The sequence below is a fragment of the Hippopotamus amphibius genome, chromosome 8 (genome assembly GCF_030028045.1).
Source record: "Hippopotamus amphibius kiboko isolate mHipAmp2 chromosome 8, mHipAmp2.hap2, whole genome shotgun sequence".
Taxonomy (NCBI): domain Eukaryota; kingdom Metazoa; phylum Chordata; class Mammalia; order Artiodactyla; family Hippopotamidae; genus Hippopotamus; species Hippopotamus amphibius.
This window is the reverse complement of record NC_080193.1, coordinates 58,600,899-58,626,704: the sequence shown is the minus strand read 5'-3', so window position 1 is coordinate 58,626,704 and position 25,806 is coordinate 58,600,899. Positions and strand designations below refer to the sequence as shown.

General features: G+C 33.6%; 1 protein-coding gene across 1 annotated transcript in view; it reads left to right on the top strand.

Moving 5' to 3' along the window:
* Nucleotides 1–25,806, top strand: part of LRP1B (LDL receptor related protein 1B) — a 1,778,947-nt gene that overhangs the window by 1,094,075 nt on the left and 659,066 nt on the right. The window contains exons 19-20 of the mRNA XM_057745031.1: nucleotides 15,517–15,597; nucleotides 16,707–16,868. Of these exons, the coding sequence (XP_057601014.1) occupies nucleotides 15,517–15,597; nucleotides 16,707–16,868 (243 nt within the window). The remainder of the gene's footprint in view (nucleotides 1–15,516; nucleotides 15,598–16,706; nucleotides 16,869–25,806) is intronic.

Here is a 25,806-nt window from a genome sequence, read left to right as displayed (position 1 = left end):
TTATTTTGATAGTCTTCTGATTCTTCCTTACCAACATATTTCAAAATATGTGCGTGGGTGAGGTCCTTTCTATTCCATACTGTCACTCTTAGACCTCCCTTCTCTGGTAGCTCTTAACCCTTCATCCAGTTTTCTAATCTTGAATCCATAATGCTAATGGTGTCTCCCAGTTATGTGTATTCAAACATTTGATAAGCATAATTTTTAAAGCTGTAACCAAATCATGGTGACAAAGACATGAACCTTTTGGAAAGCAATTAAAAACGTCCGGGGGAAAATGATCATCTACTTAAAACTCTGTGGATACAATGTTGAATCGAGTATTCATCCACTTAAATTTACCATCATCTCATCTTGCATCCATGATACTTTCATTTATCATGACAAGATTTCTCAAAAATGTTGCAAAACATACAGGAACACTCTGTTTATGGAATTCTTATGATATATACTTATATGAAAATTGTATCAGCATGTAAGTAAAGTTAGTTTGGCATAAATTCATTTTGTTTTGTCAGTGGGCAAGTAGTCTCTTTAAAAATGCTGACAAAAAATGTTTTAACACATTCATCCTAAAATTATTGTCAGAGGTATAAACTTCTCATCTCTACAGTTTCCAAATTTTCACTCATTTTTGGAATTGAGACAATATTATTTACCATTTTCCAGTTTTCATTGTTGTCCCCATTTCCACTTATTCAAAAAGGACTATTCTGAGATCAAAGATGTTTGATGTTTTATTTTTTGTTTGATAACTTGTATCAATATGAAGGTAACCACTTTTAGAAATTAGATATTGTATTTTCCTCTTTTCTCTTATTTAGAGCTTTCATTTCCTCTCATTCTCGTTTATTCTTTACTCTCCAATCTGGCAATAATTACTTTTATTAAAATGATGGAAACCAAAGAAATTGAAAAGTTCTTTTTCCTGCCTGTGTTCTGCAGATTTATGCTTTGTATCCCAGATGGTCTTGTTTTGTTTTTTTCATGTTCCATATGTTTATATTTAAACATTCTTATTATTTTTGTTTAGAAATGGTATGCAAGCTTCTGTTGCCTTCTCATCATTAGGTTTGCGACATGCTTTTGGATTTGTTGCTGCTTACAGTTCCCTCTTTTGCACCTACTTGACTCATAAAGCTCTGTATGCAGAGAAGGGGAAGGAGCTTAAGCAAACCTTAGTGGAGTATGTTGAAAGCCAGAGGCAGAAGTGATTAAAAACAGCTTTTAGGTCCTTGACCTAACTTAGCATTTCCCCAAATTCTTGAGAATATGAACCATCTTGGGTACTATTACTGACAAAGATCCCCAGGCTTCTACCTGCCTTCCCCAAAGATTCCCCATTCAGTAGTTCTTACAAAGAGTCCCGGAGTCTGTATTTTGGGAAAATGACCTCATGTGATTCTTATCCCAAGGCAAGACCAGAGAATATAAACTCTGTGATTTCAAATTCTCTTCAAATAAGAATTTGTTAGTGCTACTGAAATGAATTATCACAAACATGATGGCTTAAAACAACAGAAATGTATTCTCTCACAATTTTGGAGGTCAGAAGTCCAAAATCAAGGTGTCAGCAGAGCCTCCTTTAAGGAAATCCTTGTTTGCCTCTTCCAGCTCCTGTTGGCTCCTGGCTCTCCTTGGCTGTGCCAGCAAAACTCTAATCTCTTGTCTCCATTTTCAGAGATTCTTCCCTGTGTCTCTTTCTCCTACAAGCATGCCATTCATTGGATTTAGGTCCCACCCTTAATCCAGGATGATCTCATCTCAAAATCCTTAACTTAATTACATCTACAAAGACCCTATTTCTGAATAAGGTCACAGATACCAACAATTGAATTATAATGGGGGCTCAGGTATAGGTAGTTTTAAAAGCTGAACAGGTAATTCTAATACACATCCAGGTTTGTGAAATACCCTCCTAATACCTATCAATTTAGTCCCTGCCTGCTGGTTAACTTCTCACAAATCGCTCTATTACATTCCTCCAGTCCTCAAATTCTCTTGTGTTTCCTTTGTGTCTAGAGCTCTGCACTAACAGAAGCAATTTGCTGGCTCACCAGCCACTGGGCAATAATAATTATAACCACCTCTATGATGCTGGCAGAACTGCAGCCCTTTACATTTCTATCGGGAGTAAACAAGAATTCTTCAGAGATTTCAGCATTGATTTCCTCATTGGTTATAACATATACACACACTATACACATACATACACTTATACACAGACATACACACATATATACATATATTCAAACATATATAAGTATATAATCAGAATCAAATGAGATAATATATGTAAAATCTATATAGTACCTGGTATCTAGTAGTCATTCAATAAAAGATTAGTTATAGATTTCTTTTTTCTTCCTTCCAAATAACTTTCTATTCTCAAATGAGGATAGATGATAGATAGATAGATAAATGTTCTCAAATGGAAATATACATTTTCAACCGGAGTTAGAGTTGGCCCAATTGAAATTAGTTCAGAAAATAGCAATATTTCCAAATCCTTATATTTTAATATTATATTTAACATTTTGAGAGATGTCAGATTGAAGTCCTGTATTGATCGAGGAAACAGCATTTCTACCATGCTGAGTTGGCATTTTGCAAACAGGAAGCTGTGTACACATGCCAATATTTGAATCATGAGTAGCTGTTCATTGCTATGATGAGGTCTTTTCTAGCATCTGAGCAGAATATAGGTGACTAAGGTTGGGACGCTACCCCAGGTACACTGCCAAAAAGCAGTCAGGATATAACTTCTGTGACTCCTTCTGAGCCAGCATCCTTTTCAGAGCCTCGGCTGTGTGTTTTGTTGATCTGCTCTCCAGATATTGTGAGATCAGTTTTTCTGTCCTCTAGAGCTCACCAAGTCAGGTGTTTTCACCTCCTGTGTTCTAGATGCATGGGTCATAAGAGCAGACAAAAGGCAAAGTTTCTGTTAGAAGTTAGGGGAGAGGGGAAATAAAACATACCTCAATCAGTAAACAACAAATAAAATAATTAAAAACTATGACATGATATGAAAGAAATAAGAAGCTAAATGACAGTTTTACCTGATGTGCTTATGTGTGAATTTCTAAATATTGATGCATTTTTATTCTCAAAAATTTATACATATCCTCTTCTTCGGTATGTACAAATTCTTATACAGCAGGACTAGGTCCTTATATGGTACTGAAATTCTAGGTTCAATATATGTCCATAATCTAGTCCATCTCTAACGCTATTTTGTCTATAACTATATATATTTGTATGTGTGTATATACACATTTAGCTTTAAAAACTCAGGTAATGTATAAATGCTCACAGTAAAAAATCAGTAGTTGCTTTACCTCATCCTTTTCACCATTTACAGTGCCAGCTATTTTTAACTCTTAGCCAAGTTTTCTGATTACTTTTACATTTTTTCAGTAAAATGTTTAACTACTATTTCTTGATTTCTTAAAATTATACTTGTCTTTTGGCTTCCTTTTAACTAGAACATTCTGTAAGTTAGTTTTAAATTAAAGCTATACAAGTAAATTAAAATTGTACTTTATAGAAAATAATATTATCTTGTCATAATAATATAAGAATTAGTTACCTCATGATGTAGTTAAAACCAATGATAAATTATGTTGAGAAAGTGGGAAAAGGAAAGTATGGAGTACCAAAAGAAAGTAAAATTCTCATTTTTAATAGACATTTTGAATGGTATGTAATTAACAAAATTCAATCAGTAAATATTGCTTCCATAAATATATGGGAGAATATATATCAATCATTTGTGATTTTCTTCAGTTTTTTTAAAAATGATTATAATTTAACTGTTGCATGAGAAAAAGTCTGGTATAGTATTTCTTCTTTGGAAGCTATTGAGACTTGCTTCGTAGCCTGGGAAATTATTGTTTTTGTAGAATTCCCTTGTGAACACAAGAAAAAAGTTTATTTTTTATTAGGTTGCTGTAGATTTCTTTTGACATATAGATGGATAGATGATATTGCTCAAGCTTATCAATTTTTTTAATATTCTCTGTATCTTTGTTTTTTGCCTGTTTAGGGATAACTTAAAAAATAAAAGCTAATTTCTCTGAAATTTTTTTCTTTTACATGTAAAATGGCAATAATAAAAACTATCTCATAGTAGAAGTTTTATTGTCATGAGGATTAAATAAGAACCACATATAACACCAAATACAATGTTTGGGTGGTTAATTGTACCACTCTTCCATTGGTTAGTTAGTACTAATCCCCTTTTTCTTCCATTTTATTTATTTATTTATTATATTTTTGGGGTACACCAAGTTGAATCATCTGTTTTTATACACATATCCCCATATTCCCTCCCTCCCTCGACTCCCCCCCACCCTCCCTGTCCCAGTCCTCTAAGGCATCATCCATCCTTGAGTTGATCTCCCTTTGTTATACAGCAACTTCCCACTGGCTGTTTTACAGTTGGTAGTATATATATGTCTATGCTACTCTCTCACTTCGTCTCAGCTTCCCCTTCACCCCCCGCCCCCCCCCAATCCTCGAGTTTTCCAGTCCGTTCTCTGCATCTGCATCCTTGTTCTTGTCTTGTCACTGAGTTCATCAGTACCATTTTTAGATTCCGTATATATGAGTTAGCATACAATATTTGTCTTTCTAATCCCCTTTTTTTTAATTTCATGACTTGATTAGCATCAGTGCTGATCTCATTCTGTAAGAAAATTTAAAATATGGGTTTACATATAATATAGACATAAAACATGAAGTTCAAATGATTTGTAATTATGTACCTTGCTAAAAGTTTAAAATATGTATTTGAATATTAGCAATAGCAATAGATGTATATAATTTTGTATATAAGTAATCATATATGTGGGTACAATAAAACATTTGGACCCTTGACTAATACATTCTTTTGGTAGTCAGCCAGCAAATAAGGACAAGGAGACCGGTTATTATAAGTGTACTCTAGTATATGTATGTAAGCCATCACCCATTAGTATTTCTGCTTTACTCCTGGATTTAACCTCTGTAATTCCCAAGGGAATGGGAACTCTTCCTATTGAGTACACTTTTCTTTTCCTCTGTTATATTTAGGTGCTTTTTATGTTTTCTGTGTCAGAAAACATTTTTTTTTAATGTTCTAGTTCTAGTTATGTTCTTTGTTGTGCACATAATGACCATGTGATTTTTCATTTGCAATCAGGATCTGGGAGTATGAAGCTCAATTCGATTGCCTGGTGACTTTTATATTGTTTGTATGAGTGTGGGTTGGGAGGGGGGTTGTTTTTTTTTGTTTTTTAGGGGGGGAGGGGAGTCTGTAACTAGAATGAGCAAGAGTGAGCTCTTAGAGACCATTTATAATCATATCTTAAACCAGTATTGATATAGTAATGAATGTTGTTTATTTTGGGGGATGTCATACTTACTTGTATGTTACACTTGGAGTGTGATTTGCTGCTCTTTCCCCTAAGTGCTTTACTTTCTTTATGTGTGAAGGAAAAGGAAATTGCCTGGGTAGTCCAAGCATAGCCAAGATTTCATAATTGTGAATGGGTATCAACCAATCAACCTTAGAGCTAGGAATAAGGAATTCCAAATTATATTGTTTGCACTAAAAATCAACTTTTGTAAGCGATTTGATGAAAGTTGCTCTTATAATTTGCTAAGGTTTTTAATGGTAAAAATAAAACAGAAAAAAGTATCCCAAGCAACATTACTATTATTTCATGACACTGAAGAGTTTATTTCTTGTGCCTACACAGTGCTAAAATTACCAATCCCAGAGTATGAATTAGAATGAGAAAAATATGATAAAATGTCACATAATTATAGCTTTTGAAATGTCTGTAGTATTTCAAAATAAAATTTGGTTTATTCTTTTTTCTTGGAGGATGTAGTATTATATGTACATACACACAAAAAGACTAAAATTTCCTGAAAAATAGTCTTAAAATACATACCAAAATTAAGTTACTTGAGATATTCACCTCTTATATGTTTTGGGTTTTGATATAAACTATAAATCAATCGCTTATTTCATCTGCCACATTTTATTGAGTATTTCTGATTTACTAAAGCTATTGTTTTCTTTAATCATTTATTGAATTGAAAAATTTAAAGTCATTGTTTCATTATTAACCTTAGGATTGAGTTGAATGTAGACTTATTTAAATACTAATTATTTTAATTGTCAGGGATGCCTATCACTCTTGGATATGAATCCATTCTTTGAAAATTTTTCTGCTACCATAAAATGTTTAACAACAGAAAATGTAACTTTTATCTCTCCTGTATTTTTAGTCTCACCCACTGGTTTCTTCCCATTAATATTTTTTGTATTTTCAACTTTCACTCTCTTAAAAAAGGTTACCACCAGCATAACTACCAAATTCTCCTTTGATCCTCACATAAATTCTTACTTTCCTCATAACTGTCCAATGTCCTGGAAAAGTTGAATAAACTCTGTATATCCATCTACCATTCAGTCTACTATAAAATGGAAACATTTCTTTCCCAAATCATTCCATGAAAATGGTCTTTGCCAGACTCAACAAGGAAAAAATCTGGGTGGGGCACTTCAGTTTGTATTTAATGTTATCTGAGAAGGCTTCATCATTGCTGTGTTTCTCCTTGAAACACTTTCTCCTCCTGTCTCCCATGACAAGATATTTCTTAGTTTCCCTCCTACACTTTTTTGGTTCCTCTGTCTCTGCCTAACTTTTAAAGATTCCTTCATTATTTTCTTTTTGGGAGGAAGTAAATTGCTTTCTAAAAAGTTCTCATTTCTTATTTTTTTATTTATCTGCTTGGGAAGGAGAGTACAATTTTCACTCCTGATGCAATATGGTAAATCATTTGCAGGTTAATTGAAGTTTTATAAATTTCCTCTTGACATTCTGATGTTCTACTATAGTGTTTCTATACCTGCATTTATTTTTACTTAAGATAGATTGTGATTCTTGTATCTAAAGTCATATTTCTCATAAATTCTGGGAAATTCTAAAGAAGTATTTTGAATATTACCTATCTCCATTTTCCCTCTTCCATAATTTTGAAACTATTAGGTTAATGTTTGATTATTTTAGTCTCTCCTCCATGATTCTTAATCCCTTCTACATTATTTTTAATCTTTTAACTGCAACCATGGAGATTTCTTCAGATTTATCTTCCAGTTTAGTAATTGTTTCTTCAAATATACTAATTTGTGATTTAACTAGCCATGCAGTTTGAAATTTCAAGACTCTAGTTTTCATTTCTAAATGTTCTATTTGGCTCCTTTTCAAGTCTGCCTATTTTTTTTTCCTCAGAATGTTTTCTTGTATATTTTTTTTAAATTTTTATCTTTCTTTTAAATAAATTTTGACTTCCCTATTTTATAGTACCTGCCATATTTCAGTCTAATCTCTGCCATATATTTTTAAAATATGTGAAGAGCTTGTGGATCTAATTCAGCCATTTGTTGGGTTGTTGAATTTCATTTACCAGATTTTTTCTTTTGATCTTTTAATTTTTATTTTATTTTTTAAATTTTTGAATTTTGAGCCTATCCTCTATGTTTTTTGGTCTTGTGGAAGTCTTAACGAGACCTGTCTTGGGATCAGCTACTATAAGCACTCTTGACAATTCTCCGAAATACTACATACCCTGAGTTAATTTTTACCTTGATTTTTTAAAACTTGAGATTCTCTGAACTATGGAAACTAGGGCTTATGATGCAGTCTCATAATTATAGGTATAAGGGGAGACTATATATTTTTTCCACTTACCATACAGGCTGAGACATCTTCTTGTAGTGAGAGGAATGTTATCTCATGTACCCTTCCACTGAAGGTTTAGCCTCTGAGGACCCTGGGTCTAGGCTAGGATCCATAACTTTGTAGAACCAAAGAATTGTCACCTGTCCGATGTTGACATTAAAACCCAAGCATCTAGTGTATAATTCTATCATTCTTGTATTGCTTTGCAAGTAAAATCGCGCGCGCACACACACACACACACACACACACACACACACACAGTTGTACTTATAGTTCACTAGCTGTTCTAGTTTTCTGCACCATTCTCATTTCTAGACTCTGAAAATTTATATTATTTTCTTACCAATTCATCTGTGTGTTACAATGTTTGGTTGCTACTTTATCTGGCATTTCTCATTTGTCTGCCACATTGCCAGAACTATTCAATACTTTTTTCTAGTTCTTAGTCTCATTCTTTATATACTCCCTGGGTGTTCCTTTGACTTCCAAATCTTTGTTACATCAATAGTGATCATTTCTGAATCTGTCTCTCAGGCCTATTTATAGCTCCTAAAATTGTACTACTTCTGTCTTATACCTTGTTGCAGCCATTCTGAAATTCTTGCAGTTTCTCAAATATTTTATATACTCCGACTTCTGGGCCTTCAGAAATACTATCCTGCCGGAATATTCTAAAAGCGCTCATTTTCCTCCTGTTTATCTGATTTAACCTGAATCTATCATTTGTATCAGCTTGGACATCACTCCTCTGGTGCACAATATTTAAGATTAGCTTAGATGTGTCTGTTGTGTATTTCAATACCACCTTGTACTGCCTATATTGTAGCATTTATCAGAGATTTATTAAAGTCACTTGTTTAATTATATTACAAATGTTTTTCCTAACAGATTATAAGCACTCTGAGAAAAGAGAATGCTGAAAATTGTATTCCCAGTGCCTAGTACTATTCCATTCTTTCATTCATTCATTCTAGGTGATGTAGCTTTTAAGGCCTAGAACTCTATCTGGTAGAAAGTTTTCAGTAAAATACCTTGAATGAATACAACCTTTGCACTAGTTTTCTATTCTCTTTCATAGAGTAGGGACCTGGGGTCAGGGATATTAAGTAACCGCCCAAGGTCACACATTAATTAGTGATAAAACCAGGATTTGAACTTAGGTTCAAATTCTGTGGAGCCACAACTAGTGTCAATAACTAGAAATGTTATATATTTTTTCAGAGGTTATAGTCCTATAATCGCTATAATATTAAGTATTAGTATTTTCCATAACTATAATTTAATTATATACTTTAGAGTAGGTTAAAATCAGAATTGGAGTATAAATAGAAGACATAAACCACAGAAAAAAACAAATTTTTCATCTTTACCCTAGTTTTTCTATGCTATAATTTTTAAGGGTATTGGTATGATCAGCAGTGTAAAGTGAAAAAGTAATGTAGTTTGGAATCAGACTAGTATTCAGATTTTACCCTGCACTCGCTGGTTATGCAACGAATCCTTAGGCAAGTTATGCTGTTTTATTCTGCAAATTCAGGTTAGTAGTAACAATTGCAGGGCTGTTGTGAAGAGTGTAAGTAATGTATATGTAGCTAGCCTAGTACCTCTTCTCAATAAATAATAATATCTAATGTGAGTATTATTGCCTCCTTCATGTTTATATAACACTTTCCAAATCATGGACTCCTATATTATTCTTCACATTTATTTTAACTTGAATCTTCTATACATTTTCCACACACTTAATTGTGAAGGTCAAATTCATATATATAGGATGTGTAATACATGCTCTCAAACAAACCGATGATAACTGTATTTTGAGACCTCAATAATAAGTTACCCATAAATATTCATTTTGGGGCCAAGAAGGAGGAATAAGTAGGAATATCCTACGTTAGAAACAGGAAAGAAACATAAAATGGATCTGAAATCTACCTCACTGGGAAACATTTCTCTAAGCTTTGTATACTAGATAAATGTAAGTACCATACCAACCATGATTACCCTTGAGAGAAAGAGAAAATTGTTGCCATTTACATAATAGCATACATATAACCTGGCAATAAATTTTAGGTGAAAGATATAATAGGTAAATTGAGCATACTACCTGCAACAATAGAAGATTTTTTAACAGTCCATTAATCCATATTATATATCCTATGAGGTTGAAGTAACTATAGAAATAAAATATAGTTTTCTTTTCCTTGCTGTAATTTTAACATGATAAAATGTAAGCCACTTTGGTTCAATATTTTACTCTTTTTCAGAGTTAATCAGGTAATCTTTCCACGTGTCCTACAATTTGTGTCTCAAGGAAGATACAAAGTCAAAGAATATTTATGCAAAGTCAAGAAAGAAAAGATTATGTGTAACATTTAAGTCTTTATCAAATACAAGCATTCGTAATGATATTTTAACAGAACAGGTATCCTGAAACAAACTGAAATGTTGGATTCTATTTCCAACTTTAAAATTAACACTAATACGGAAGGACAGAGAAGATGTTACATTTGCTTTAAAAAGTTTTTGTTTTACTTTTTAGGAGAAAAATATATATTGTCATTAGACCTCATTTCTCTATCTCCATCAGATACCGGTTTTAGGACACTAAAGAATTATGGACACAGTACTTTCCAACATTAGTGAAAAATGGGAGGAGGCCTACATTGTATTAAAATTTTTGATGGAACTATTTTTAAAATGTAAAGCCCAAGATAATTTTAACATTTCGTTATTTGTTCTTCCATTTTTCTGAAATTCACTTACTGTGTTTTATTAGAATGCTGTGATAATCCTAAGAATTATTCAAGTGATGAACCCTGTTTGTTCCACATTAAATTCTTTTAGAGTGTTGTGCATTTCCAGATGGTGTTTCTCCTGACTTCTTGATCTTTGGGACTTAAAGGACCCAAGACATCATGTTAAAAACCAAGAGTCTATGACCAGAGATGCTGTGCGATTTACCAATAAGGAAACAAAAATTAATCATTAGTAACTTTACTCTGCTCATGTGTCCATTAAATTAATACCTCCATTCTTTTTAGTGATTTGCCCTATGCTTTCTTCTAGTTCCTAATTTTTTTTCTCTTTATGGAATTTACCTATTGGTACTATAAACTCAGTCTGACAACAAGGTTTCCAAGAGAAATGATGTAACTAAGTATTATGTAAAAATTAAATGAGAAATGAGGTGTAGTTGTTTAAGAACACATATATGTTATATGTTGACCTAAAACAAGTAGACTTAGATATTTCTCCAGTAAAGATGGGTTTATTTGGAATCAGCAGAGTATTGCAATTCAGGTTCTGCAGCCATGGTGAGCCACATGCAAAGCCCCATAAGGAAAGGAGAACACTTTTATAGAAGGGAAAAGGAAGTTGGGAGGGTTATAGAAACAGAGTCCAAGACTTTTCATCAACAGGAAAGAAAAGGGGTCTTTCTTCTTCCTGTTAGCCTCAGCTCTCATCCCAGGGTGTGAGAGCTCCGCCGTCTGGTCTCCCAACTCTATTTAATTGAGGTTCCTATTTATTGATTTTTTACACATGTATGTATGTTGTATTTACTGTGGGCAGAATATGTATGGCTCTCATTTTCTTAGAGAGTGAAGATATACTGGATTTTCAAATTTTATTCATTTTGAAAGTTTTTACTTCTGGGGAGCTAATTTCCAGATTCTTTTTTGACTGAGTTTTAGACTTAAAATCTTAGAGGTGGATAGAATCTTAAAGATTACATGGGAAATTTCCCAACCAATGATACACCTCATTTAATTGTGCTTTGCTTTATTGCACTTCGCAGATATTGTGGCTTTTACAAATTGAAAGCTTGTGTGTTGTCAGATGATGGTTCACGTGTTTTTCAGCAATAAAGTATTTTATTAATTAAGGTATGCATGTTTCTTAGACATAATGCTATTGTGTACTTAATAGACTAAAGTATAGTGTAAACATAAGTTTTATATGCTTTGGGAAACCAAAATATTCATGTGACTCACCTTATTGAAAATATAGTTTAAGAAGTTGCCTGAAACCAAATCTGCAATATCTCTGCGGTATGCCTGTATTGCCAAATTTCAGAAGTTTCCAAATCCCTGGGGGGATTTATTTTTTTCCAAATAAAACTTATGTTGGTTAATATGTCCCAAAGTTTATAGAAAAGAGATTTTGAAATGTGAATTAACCTACTATAGATGTCTAAAGATGTAATGTTATTTCAAAAAATTAGATCTCATCATAGCTTATAGTCTGGTTTTAATTGCTTACTCATTTTAACCATAATTTATGTTGATACTTCCTTTAAAGTCTCTATTCATGTCTACTGTACATCTCCTAAACATTAAACACTAATTTATCTAAGGGAAAAAACATATTTTTGACATTTGTGTTGATTCTTGAAAGGTAAACACAAGTTTTCATTATTTTGTCAGGTTAAAAAAACTTTCTTAGAAATACTGATTAAATTATGCCTTGGGCATTTTCATTTCTCTTTTGAGTACTTTCTCTTATATGTCAGTGTATTTGTTGGGTTGCTGCCTGCATGACTTTTGATATAGTCTTTTATCTCTACATATCAGTGATTGCCTCATTTATACTTCTATCTTTGAATCATATTTAGGCTTTGATCACATTTTTCAGCTTAAAAAAGTTATACTTATTCTAAAATTCATCTCTCAAGAAATAGCTTTGGTAACCATAAAATTTAGTAAAGATTTGTTCAGTTTTAGAATGATTTCCAATATTGGTATTTTACCAATAACTCAGATGTACATACTCAAAGGTAAATTCACACAAAGAAATTGCTTTCTAAGAAGTCAAGAAGCAGGTAGTCAAGGATGCCTTGTCAACCAGATATGGTATGAAGCCACCACTTTCCCTACATGTTATTTATGAAATAATAGCAACTTATGCTGTCATTGCATAAGTTACCAGTACCAAAAATGGCTATCACTTGTAGTCTGTTCACTGAATATCACTGCTAATCACCCTGGCTGACTCTCTTTTCCCAGCTCAGCTATTTATACGTAATAGGGAGAGTTCTTATAGGCACCAAAGCTGACTCATTTTTTCACCATTTTAAAAACAAGGGTGAATATTTTAGCCTCCGATTTAAATTTGAAATATTATTTTGAGGATAATATACAAAATAGGTCTTTGACATGATCATGCAAAATTAATTTTCTTGCATTTTACTTTTAATTCTAGTTACTAGTGATTTCCCAAAAACTATGCATTGCTATAGACTTTTAATTTTAAAATGTCATGGTTTTTAAGGGAAAATGCAAAAATTCTATAGGAGTTATAGCAATGTCATTTAAAATTCTTGTTTAAAGTACTTGGTTAAAGTACTAAGAAAATGCTCAGTAACATAAATTTTGAATGGAACCACCACCTGGAGTACTTTGTAAAGTCCTCTTAAAAAAATGATCCTGAGTAGGCCTGGAGGGGAATCCTGGATAGCATGACTGCCAAAGAGGCCCATGTCCCATAAGGAGAGCAAGGCCGTGTGGGGTCTGATGGTAACCACCATTCAAACCTTCTCATAAATGGTGCAGTGCAGGGAACCACTGGCCCAAGGAAGATGGCATGATGGGTGAGAGCAGCCTTATCCAACAGGCCAAAGGGCAAGATGATGGAAAGAAAGGGCAGAGAGCAAACTGCCCACGCATGTTTGAGATCCACGATTCAGCGTTTACCCACTGGAATGGGTACCTAGGTCTGGGCTGTGTTTAAAAACTTAATATATATCCCTAAAGAAGTGTGACAAAAATGATGAGGTAAATCTTGGTATAATCTTCCCTTTAAAACTAAATTAAAAGTTGATAGCGTTATAGAATTCAAAGAAATATCAAAATTCAAAATGATTGAAATTTCCAACCTTATACAATTATGAAATAATGGCTGGTATGGACAAAAAGTTATGAGTTAAATGCTAGGGAAGTGGAAGTATTTAGAGACCCATTTCTACTAGACACAAGGAAGTTCTCCTTTACATAATGAAACAATTTATAAGAAATATTTAAACTTTAAGCTTAAGATATATGAAAAATATGGATAGAGTAAAATAACAGCTTATGTACATTCATGGATGATAAAATAAGATAGAAAATTGGTAGTCAGGTATTATAGAAAGAGTGATAGATAAAGAGTTTGATGAACCGAATTCTAAAGACCTATATTCCATTAAGGAGATATATATAACTTTAGGCACGTCTAAATTTCAGTTTCTTTAGGACTGAAGTAGTTGGATGTAACTGATGGTTTTCTCTTTTTTTTTTTTTTTTTTGAGCAAAGAAATATATTCTTATTATTCATATATATTTTTTTCCAAATAAAATAGTACTCAAAACTCCAAAATTAAAACTATAGGTAGGTAAATAATTGTGTAGATAGATAAGAGATGAACAGGTTTGGCTAAAGGAGTTTGGGCAGCCTGAGTCCAACTGCTCTACGCCCTTGGTAGCTCTGAGACAAGCTGCAAAATACAACCTGAAAATATTGATGGTCCCCCTGCCATCAAATATAGGCTATGATTCTAAGTCACTTGTCTTAGAGAGAAAACCACGTATTTGCCACAAAATAACTTTGGCTGCAGCTGTTAGAGGAGCACAATTAAAGAATATCGGCCATAGTTCCATCTCCATGTGTCCTTTTCCTCTGTCTTTATGCCAGTGAAATGATGGAGGTTTTTTCATTCCTCCTTTTCTATTTTCTATTATATAAGTTGTGTGTGTGAGGATTTATGATTCTGTGAATATTGTCTAGGGAGCTAAAAGGTCTGTTATTGAGCAAATCATGTAAACTCTACATGAATTACTTTCACCATATGAAAAACTTTCTCCTGGGAGATATTAGTATGGTGCTCTGATTCCTTGGATGAACTGTTTGCAATTATATTTTCTCTTATTATTACTACCTTTTTTCTTTCTTTTTTCTTGCAGTCAGTCTTGATTATCTGATCTTATTATGACAAAATTGTCTGCTAAATTTACAAATCCTTTGAATTGGCTAATGATCTTTTTAAAATCGTTTTCAGTTCTAATTCTATGTTTTGCTTTTTAATTTCTGTCGATATAGTTATCTAAGGATTAGGAAAGGAGGTCTGGATTTAATTAAGATTTTATTTTGAAATGTAATTCTTTGCTGTTGTTGATTTTGGGGGGAATTTTTGTGTTTTTTTTTTTAACTTAGAATTCACACTTTCAAAATCTTTATAACTGTATGATACCAACTAAACTAAATTTATTGAACATTTTGTTTGTTTTTGTTTTCTTACTTTCAACTTATGTTGTTGACATTGCTCAGGTAAAGTTGAATCCAGCTTTCCTACTTTGGCTCTCTATTCCAAAAAGGCCTTTCTCTTTTATTTATTTATTTATTTTTTTAAGGCCTTTCTCTTTTAAAGCACACAAGTTACTTTGCAGCACCTGAGTGCAGAACTTCAGCCAGCTGTTCTTCACCAAGAGGAGGTTGTCTCTCTTGGTGCAGGAAATAGACATCTATTCATTTTTCATGCAGTATAATGAATCTAAACAGTCCTTCATCAGGTGTTGCTCCTTGGCTTTCAATCACTGAAATGTACTCATATGAAAGATATTAAAAGTATGTGCATTCTGTGTCCTCAAGAATTTACTGTCACTATATTTGTTTGCCTAATGTTTCCTCTTGTGCCTTTTGTGGAAAAGAGGAGTAGAGTTCTGATCACATTAGCAAATGAGAAACAAATTAAATCAGACACAATCAATAACATCCTTCCTATTGGATGTTTTTATATCTTTCACAGAATTTCCAACTTGTGAGCCACTAACGCAATTTATATGCAGAAGTGGAAGATGCATTAGCAGCAAATGGCACTGCGACTCTGGCAAGTACCAAATGTTCACTAGACTGCACTGATTTGATTGGGGGCCTGGCTGTCTGTGCAGCTTTGTCTCTTTCAAAGGTAGTTTGTAAGAGAAGCTTGCAGAGTCAAGCGAAATGGCTAAGACAGGTGGTGAGAGGGCAGCTGGCATGTCAATGGGGATTAGCATTAAGGATAATGGAGCTCAGTATGCATCCCTTGGGGGTATGATGGAGATTTGTTTTCTGATATTATGCTGGACATAGTCTAAGTCTACAAACATGAAGTGAAGGGAACAATTGAGGAAATGACCCGGACAATTCAGGTTCCCCAAAGCATTTATGCAAAATGTTCTGTAACCTCAGGATAGAGTAGTTGATAAATTATTATGGAATTATTCACATGGTCTGAACTTTGTCACCTTGGGGTTTTTCCTTTTTTATGTACAAATGGTAGTATTTCTTCCAGCAGTTGTATCATTATGTTAAATTATGCCAAATACAGGTAAATGAATTATGCATGCATCGATGCATTCTCAGCCATTGATTTCAATTTAATCTGTTTTCACTTCACGTTCCTCTCACCTCCCTCCCATAACAGTTGTTAATAAAAAATATAAACCGTTGCTAATGATTAGTGTACAAAAAACTTCCTGATATAAACACACACTGAAGAGCCAGTGGGGGAAGGGTACACAGTGAGCCCTTCTGTGGGAGAATGGAGAAAAAGGATCTGAATTAAAGATACGGTTATTAACTTTGGGGCACAGAGGTTACAGGTCTAAATAATAATTTTCCAGCAATAATTACATCACAAGCTGTATCATTTCATGAAATTCCTACAATCACCATTGTCTTCTCACTTCGTAATTATTTCATGTTGCATAGATTCATTCAGTCGGTGTTTAGTCATTTTTGAGTGAAATAGATATTAACCTTCAAAATCCAAAGTGAAAGATTTTTTCCCCTTAGATTTTTACCCCTCATGGGAAATGTTGATCACTGATTTATCATTCCTTTTTTTCAATAATAAAAGAAGGCTCTTAATACCAAAAAGAATTGTTAAGTATTTCATACAGAAAAGTTTCTCCGTAGACCAATTTTCACCACCTGGTTGTTGATGCTTCTTTCCAGATGACGACTGTGGGGACGGGAGTGATGAGGTTGGCTGTGTTCACTCCTGCTTTGATAATCAGTTCAGATGTTCCAGTGGCAGATGTATCCCAGGCCATTGGGCCTGTGATGGTGACAATGACTGCGGAGACTTCAGTGATGAAATCAATTGTACCAGAGAAGGTTAGTAATTTTGTGAATCTGCGAAATCTCATTTTAAATTGGTATGTAATGTCTGGAGAATTTTAGAGTGAATATCATAGAAAAACGAGTTGATTATCAGATTAAAAAAGTATGTATGTGAAAGTGTATAAAGTAATTTGCTGATCTCTTCACACTTTTCCTTTTTCCTTTCTTTTCTCTGCTTTCTCAACCTTAATTCCTCTGTATACTTTGATACCTTCTTCTGTGGTCTTGGCTTCCTGTTTCATTAGATGATTTACTTTCATTTAATGCTTTACTTACCTCTCTTTTAATCCCCTCCAACTTCTAAATTGCCAAACCCCAAACCCATCCCCAAAGGGAAAAGAAAAAAGGACAGGAAAGGCATAATTTTCTTTTTATTTTCACACCAAATTTGTTTCCTTAAGGCTAGAAACCATCCCCTATTAAATGGTGATATATTCCAACTGACTGACCTTCTGGAATGCAAGCTTAGAGAGGCAGGACATGATCATGGCTCCGGAATATCCATGGGCAGCCTGACCCTGTTATTTGCATGCATAACTCGGCAAAATTTAATCAGCCATAGGGCATGTTAATAAATTAGAAATTGTGTTGGAAATATCACAGAGAAAAATCATTAATGTGCCAAACATTCATATAACAATAACATTTTTAACTAGAAGTTTTCTTTATGCCTAAGAAATTGAAAAAAAAAATTATTCATTCATTTATTCCAAAAATATTTAGTGAGGACTTTTCATGTGCCAGGCACTGAGCTTGAACCAAAGGATAGATAAAAGAATGAAAAAAACATGATCCCTGTTTAGATATAAAGATCTAGCATGCAAACAAACAACATGGTGATTTATTTAATAGGGTTGTGGTGGAAGGGGGGAATTGTATACTCTTTGGGCATAAGAAATCAAAGTGTTTTCCAAGAAGATATATTTGTCTTCTGCAAATATTTGACAACCTATAAAATAGAAAGTTTCTAAAGTATTTTCTTTGATATGAATTCCTTTTGTCTTTCTTTTGTTTCTCTCTCTCTCTCTCCTTTCTTTCTCTCTCCCCACACCCCTTCCCACCCCCTTCATTTCTCTCAGCTGTAAATACTGGACACAGTGGCACTTACAGAGATTATCTACACAATACTAAGTTCTTAAAGGAATAAATCTAGCTTTTTGATGAATTCCCTAAGTGATTTATTAAAAGAGATATTGTCTGATTTTGATTTTACCTGTATGACCTAGGTTATAAGAGACAAGGCGTGATCCAGATATGGCTAAACAGTCACCTATTGCCATGAAGCAATGAAACACATGTCCTCGTGGTCAGAGGCCTGGACATGATTCATTTCCTTCCTGACAGTGAACATAACAGAAGCTATAATTAAAACAAAATGACTAAGAAAATTTTTAGAACAGTATCTTAGAAAACTTAACAGGAACATATTTGAATTTAATTTTGCTTCAATATCAAGAGAGGAATAAGTCTCTTTCTCTCTTTCCCCCTCTTCCTTTATCTCTATCTCATTCTTATGTCTTTTTCTCTCTCAATTTAGTTGGTCCATTAGTATATATAAACTAGAACTTTTTGCTTATCACTAGGCTGGGATGGAAAAAGGAAAGGTATACAAAAAGATATTTTCCTCTTTTTCTTTGTATATTTGAAACATTCATTTGGGGTGTGGTTGACATTTCATTACTGGATTGTACTTGGAATATATGCTATTGATACATTTCCTCCACCTCACAGATGTCTTCTTAGGCTCCTCATGAGGTGTACATCTGTGGCCTGTTGGCACTGTCCCATAATGTGCTGTGAAAGATAAATTGCCCCAATGTTAATTTGCTTTCATCTCCGAAGTGAGATCCCATCCCTCTGTTCTTGTGCACGTATCTCTAAGTTAAAATGATCATTGCACATTAAGAAGTTTTGGAGAGATTGCTCTAGCCTTATGAGTATCTACGGTGAGTGGCACATTCCTTTATAGGCTCTCTAGAGAGTTATTTGGGTTTGGATTATAGAATCAGTGGCTAGTTAACGTTAACAGCCTTTATCTTTAGAGCATCTCAATTTCACTAATACATTATTGTAAAGTATATACTGTCAATGTGAATGCCATGCGTTTCTTATATGATTATGGTAATACACTACAGAAATGATCCAAATAATCCAAATTCTTGGACATGTTTCAAGAAAGGAATGAGAAGAACTTCCGGAACTAATTTATATTTAACTGATTATAAATCGTACTAGGATTCCCTAATCAAATATTCTACTTAGGGAATACAAGTTGCCGGAGTTGAGGACAGGTAGCATTCTGGGGTGACTTTGGTGTAAGACAATCCAGAGTATTTCAGAGGGCATTTAAATATTTTTATCCATCATTATTTTATGTATTCTGATATGGAAGTTGTAAAATAACCATGACACATAGAATTGTTAACACTGATCAGGAAGGCCATTTTGCGCATATAGGATTTGTGAGGCCATTGCCAAGGTAAAGTAGAAATTTGATGCAATTAGTCATATAATTCAGTCCCAGAACCTTCTGCAGAAGAAAGAGCAGGGGATTCTGGCTTGTGTTTCAGGACTGGCTGTCAAAACTGATCAAATCCACCATATAATTGCTCAGCACTTTGCTTTACACTGCCTGGGTAAGCAGAGCATATGGTGCGGTTTCTCTCAACTCAAATTGTTTTCATAAGGGCAGAAAACACTCTTGAATTGACTTTAATAGTAAAGGAGCAGGAGATACCAAGGGATGGAACATTCCATATATAATCTCTATTTCAGAAAATTCCTGAGCTAAAGTTCAATTCATATTCTTTCTGATATCACTTTCAAGAAAAGAATTTCTATAGTAATGATCATTCGTTTTCATCATCAATATGATTAATATATGGGAAAAGTGTTAATGACTAGTCCCCTCCTAGCTTAAGGTACACTCCTTTCTTCTTTCATATTGTGCTGCTCTTGTCCTCACTTCTTACTAGACAAAGAAGATACAACACCTTTACAAATCACTACACAAGCATGCATGCGCACGCACACACACACACACACACACACACACACACACACACACACAGAGTCTACAGGCTTAAGTAGAATAGAAACAACCCATAGCACATAGATTCCTTCCTTTGTTTCAGTGCTTGTTTACCATTCATTTAGCATTGGTTTTTTTTTGTTCTGAATCCTTTGGTCCGTCCATATATCTATAGTTACCCTTTTGTAGCTACTGGGTGAGTAGTTTTGGGCCTTCAAAGAATTTGTTATGAGGGAACTTCCTCTAGGGCCTCAGTCCTGGCCATTTATTAAGTATTGAAAGGTTTTGTTAAAAAAAAAATAGTTTTACCTGTAAGAACATCAATAATAAAGTTAAAATGAGAATTTGGTCTTTTTCTTGCAAGTCTTTACCTCTCTGGCTATAATATTTTTAAAAAGAGAGAGACAAACAGACACTGGACATATGTCGCATCTATCAAATATATAGAATTAATCTTATCTCATTGCTGACAGTTTAATTCATTTGAGTTATGTAAACTTTCATTCTTATACTCTTTGGGAATTGTCTCAAGAATATTTTACAGAAGGAACAGGCGTTTCTATTCTAAACATATGAAAATTGGGCAGTATCCTTAGACAACTATTCTTCCAGGTCAATTTCATTTAGAAATTGTTGTAAAAAAATATAACAAGTAATTTCAATGTGGACTTGATGGAAAAGGGAACAGGTTTTCTCTAGAATAGATTTTGCCTAAATTTTGTAATCTCTTCTAAATGCAACCTAAACATCCCTCAAATATTTGGGTTTTTCTTTAGTTTAAGAGAGACTCTGACCGTGATTTATGGTTATTGTTCTTTAATGTCTTCTGTTTGGCTGTCTAAAAAGAGAATATTTACTACTTGCTGAATTACGTGAATGAGCTGGGTGATGCTAGAATGTGTGACCTCTTATTTACATCACAAATACAAATTAAATGCAAATTTGAGATTTAGTATGTACTGACCTTCAATTTTGATTGATTATAAATAACCTTTAACAAGTCCCCAAATTCATTAGGCAGTCAAATATATACCATTATTAATGTACGTGCTCACACATGCTTGTGTTCTTCTGCGTTAACTGTCTTGGTTTCTGCTTTGGAAGCTTCCATTTCTTTTGGGCTTCATCCACATTCAGTCACAAATGCGTTTATTCATTTGCGTCACTACATCCTTGTTACCAGTTTAAGAAGGGAACTAGAGTAATTTTATCTTTGTAGTTTCATAGTCAAGTACAGTATTTGATATATAGTGAGTACTCAGTAAATAATTATTGAGTGAAAAGAGTCTTTTTCTTGACCACAAAAGTTGTTTATATCTTAGAATCAACCGTTATTTGTTTTGTCTTACACATCTGGTAACTTCTTCTGTTTCCTCATCCTGGAGTTTATTTCCATGATGATGTACAAGGCTAGGTATATGGATCTAACCATGTACATCATGGCCACTTTCATTTATCCAACAAATATTGGCAATTTTAGCCTAGGATTCAATGAAATAAAATAGATAGGATGTTTTCCTTATCTTTTATGATTGTTTACTTCTTTTTTGTCATCTCTGTCCAACAAATAGTAAGTTTCAGAAAGATAAGAAAAGTTTAAATCTTTTATAAAACAGTGAGTACCAGAGAGGAGATTCTGTTCATGATAATATAGGGGAGGTGGGAGAAGGAGTTAACCTATGTTGGCATCCCACAAATTGCCAGGCACTTTACATTTGTCATTCCGTTTAAGGCTCAGAATAAGGATTACTCAGAGAGGTTATGATACTTGTGTAGGATTACACAGCTGGAGTTTCAGAGGGTGTCTGCTCTTTATTACTATGTCCAGCTATCTGCTTCTGCAGCTATGGAGTATAATCTCTTTTTTTTTTCTGTCTCTATGAATTAACATTTGTATGATCCCCAAGTAATTACTACCTTGTTCTCAACTGCATACTCATTTTCTCTTTAAAATGAAAAAGAAAGACCTTTCTACTTATTATAGGTCCTTGTAATGAAATTTTCCAAAGGGCACTAGAAGGGACCCAGGCCTTTACATTAAATCATCACAAGAAGTCTTTCTGTCTTGTTTTTTGTTTTTATTCTCCATCCGCCCCTATTACCACCCTCCCTGCCCACACACACACAATTCTCTTTGATAAAGTGGATTCTGGAAGTTTGTCATTGGAATAGCTGTGGACATTGCCACACAATTTCTTCATTCACCCAAAGAACATGTTTCTCTGCCATAAAAGTTTTATCTCATAGACTCAAAAACTTTAGGAAGCTGTAAGAGAATGGAAAGATCATTTAGTTCAGTTCTTTTATTTTGCAGATCAGGGAAAGGGCTCAGCTAGATAAAACTATCCTTGTGTGCATATAACAGTCACAAAAACGCGATGCTGCTTCCTGGAAGGAGCTGATAATTGTTCTGTGTTAGAGATGTTGAGACTGGGCCCTTTGATCCATAAAGACATTTTCAGGAGAAATTTTGAATTCAAATGATTATGCCAGGTTCTTAGTGGACAATCCAAAAAGGTCTGGCAGTTCCACCAACCAAAAAGCGACAAAATCCTACCTGGGAGATTGAATCCACTCACAGCACTGCAGGTATCATACTTGATATTTAGCTGAAGACGTAAGCATAGAGAGGATGGAAATTGAAACCAATATCTTTTGACTTCCTGTCTATGTCATATCCTGTCTCAGCTGAACCATCATGTTTTTAGTGCCACAGTTTGATGCTAAACACATAGGACATAAAATATCAATAAATCCTGTACACAATCACGTTCAGTCACCTGTCTTGTTTTTCCTTTATGAAATATTCTGAAGATACTTTCAATTCACTTTTACTAAAACACACGATCAAAAAAATTGCTATTTCTCAGGCAATGAACTTTACTTGAATTTGGAGAAATTAACAAATTATGTTATGGACTCAGCAAATTCACGTAATCTTCTGCCCTAATGTTTTTTAACTACTCTCTTTTAATGAAAATATGGATTTTTCCTGATAAAATACAATTAAAAGAAAATTTAAATTTCATCAGGTTTTAGAGAAGTATAGCGTCTGTTTTCAATGAGATACAAATTGTCTGGCTTAACTTTATTCTCTCACAGATTGATTTATTTTGCTTAGGAACAGTTAACACTGAGATATCAAAACAATGTTAATTATTAATGGATTTTATCCATAGGAAACCTCTTCTGTTTTCTAGGACAAAATAACTCTTTAAAGGTCATTTTAACCTTAATACTGCAAGCAACTTTTACATCAAGAGCAAGGAAAACTCAAAGCTTTTGAATCAATTAATAGCAAAGCCTGTTTTGAGAATCTGTGATGTGCCTAGTGATGTAATTATCAAGAAAATTAAAAGGAATCAGATAAATATAATTTTTAAAATGAAATATTAGAAAATGATTCATAAAAATAGGAAGAAAGAAGCCAATCGTCTACATCTTTACTCTTCAGAAAATTAGTAATAGGTCTACACTTATTCCTAAATAAATTTAGCTTTTGTATTGACAATAATTATGCACCTAGGCACTAAACAAAGTAACATCTCTTGTGATATTATTAATGAAGTCAATAGGTAACAAAAGACCTAATTTTAATGAAGAATTTTAGCCTGTTTCCTACTCTTTTAACAGAACTGAACAATAAGGGCAGCAGTGAATTAAATTCCATAGTCTTTAAATTCTGCTTCCTTGTTCTCAAATTGTGATTAATGATCAGTGAAATGGTAGGGCTTGAGGCATTCAGTTGAAAAACACACACACACACACAAGTAAACAAACAAATAGAAAAGAGACAAAGGGAATGTATAATGTACAAAATAATTAATTCACCTCTCAATAATTGAATAGTGCCATGCATACGTGAGAGTAAAAAAATAAGCAATAGGATAAAACTTTGCCTTTTTGCCATAAACTATAGTTGGTAATTAGCTTCCTTCAGAGCCTATTTGAACTGTCAACCTTTGTTCCTTTATATATGTGAAGCATCAGTTCAGCTTGCACTTAAATATTATATTCCTGCAATGTAATGGCTAGATTCCTTTCCTTTCTGTTAGGGAATGTATTTCAGTTCCAGGTTGGTATTATGCATACACGCGCTTCCTGAGGAAAATTAGTTGTCATTGACTGCATCCCAAACTTTTCCACAAATGACTTTGTTGCATAAAATCATCTACTTAAACTACCAGGACCTTCCTGGTATGGAATACTCCCTGACATCAGGATCTTTCAGCACAGCACGCTGTTATGTTGCTATGTGTACACTTAATGGGATGTTGTATAAACTATAAGCAGAATTTAGAACATTTTGGAACACAGGTCAGCAAATCTTTTCTATAAATGGTCTGATAGTAAATATTTTAGATTTAGCCTATTTTAACTACCAACTCCACTGTTTTAGCACCAAAGAAGCCATATCCTGTATGTCTACAAATGAGTAGCACCGTATTCCAGAAAAACTTTTACAAAAATAGGTAATGAACCAGAACTGGTCTGCAGGTCGTAGCTTGCAGACTCTTCCTTTAAAATAAAAGTAGAGGCATATTCTAAAAGAGCTATAATCCTGAATAACCTTTTATGCCCACGTTTTATGAAATATCAAACTTATTGTGAGACAAGGCAAAAAATAATGGGGAGAAGAAAAGGCCAAAATAAAGAAGAGATAATAATTTTAAAATGTTACTCTCCGGTTCTTCCTCAAACATATATCTCATATATATATTTATACATAATCTTTCTACATAATAATGTTCTATATTATTTTAAAATATCAAGTTAAATAATGTCATATTTTTCCAATAAATATTTGAGGTCTACTGTGAAGTAGTCATATTTCTAAGCCAAGAAGTAAATTCCAAATATAAAATATCCACAATATAATTTTTTTACTTAATATTTAATATCTAACACATCTGTTAAGGTGAATGGCTAAGTTGAACAGTGAATGGAAAAATAGATTTCTCAATTACATAGCCAATTTAACAGATCAATACACTCTGTATTAATACTTATGTTTTGATAATGTAGAAGTTCCTCATTCCTGTGATATATTAAATTTTAAATAATATATTCATGATGGAGATCCAGATGCCCAAAGTTAAAATTTTAATCAGCTAAAAACAATGCTTTATTTGTTTTATATACATTTCACTTCAATACTTGAGCATACCAGGGGATATTTAAAACCCTAAACTGTTTCAGTGTATTTTTCAATAATTTTTTGCCTGTATATGTCTATCTATTTTTTTAAGCTCTCTATTGGAATTTAATTGCTTTACACTGTTGTGCCACTTTTTGCTGTATAACAAAGTGAATCAGCTGTATTTATTGTCTATGTATTTTTAACACTAGAAATATTTTTTAGTGTTATAATAATTGAATTTGTGCCTAGATAGCCACACATTTTTTTCCATTTCCCTCTATTCAACTTTTCTAATTGACCTAGACAGTAAACATCAGAGATTTGATATCTGGTCTCTTTACTTATTATTACATTTTTCATTAAATCCCATGTATTAATAAATTGTTTTGATAGTGCCATTCAACTTCTTATCAGGTATCAGGGTAATCTCCAGCAGGGACTACACATGGGGGTAAAAAGAGTTTGTTGGAATAAAAAGTAAAACACAAAAACCATGCCCTGGAATTGTGTTTGGATGGGAAGGTGGGAAGGGCGGTGACATTAATAACCATGTATAAGCTAGATGACACGCAGGCAGGCATCAAGGTCTAATGGGATGAGGACAAGTTGATTTAAAAGAGAGGCCCCAGGCTTGACGTCATTATTAGTTCCCATCAGAGATGGAGAGCCATCAGCCCTGCAGTAGTCCCAGGGGAATTCATCCCACATTACCTGGAGAAGAGCAGGACAGGTACTCCCACCAGCCCCGACACAGGTTCTAG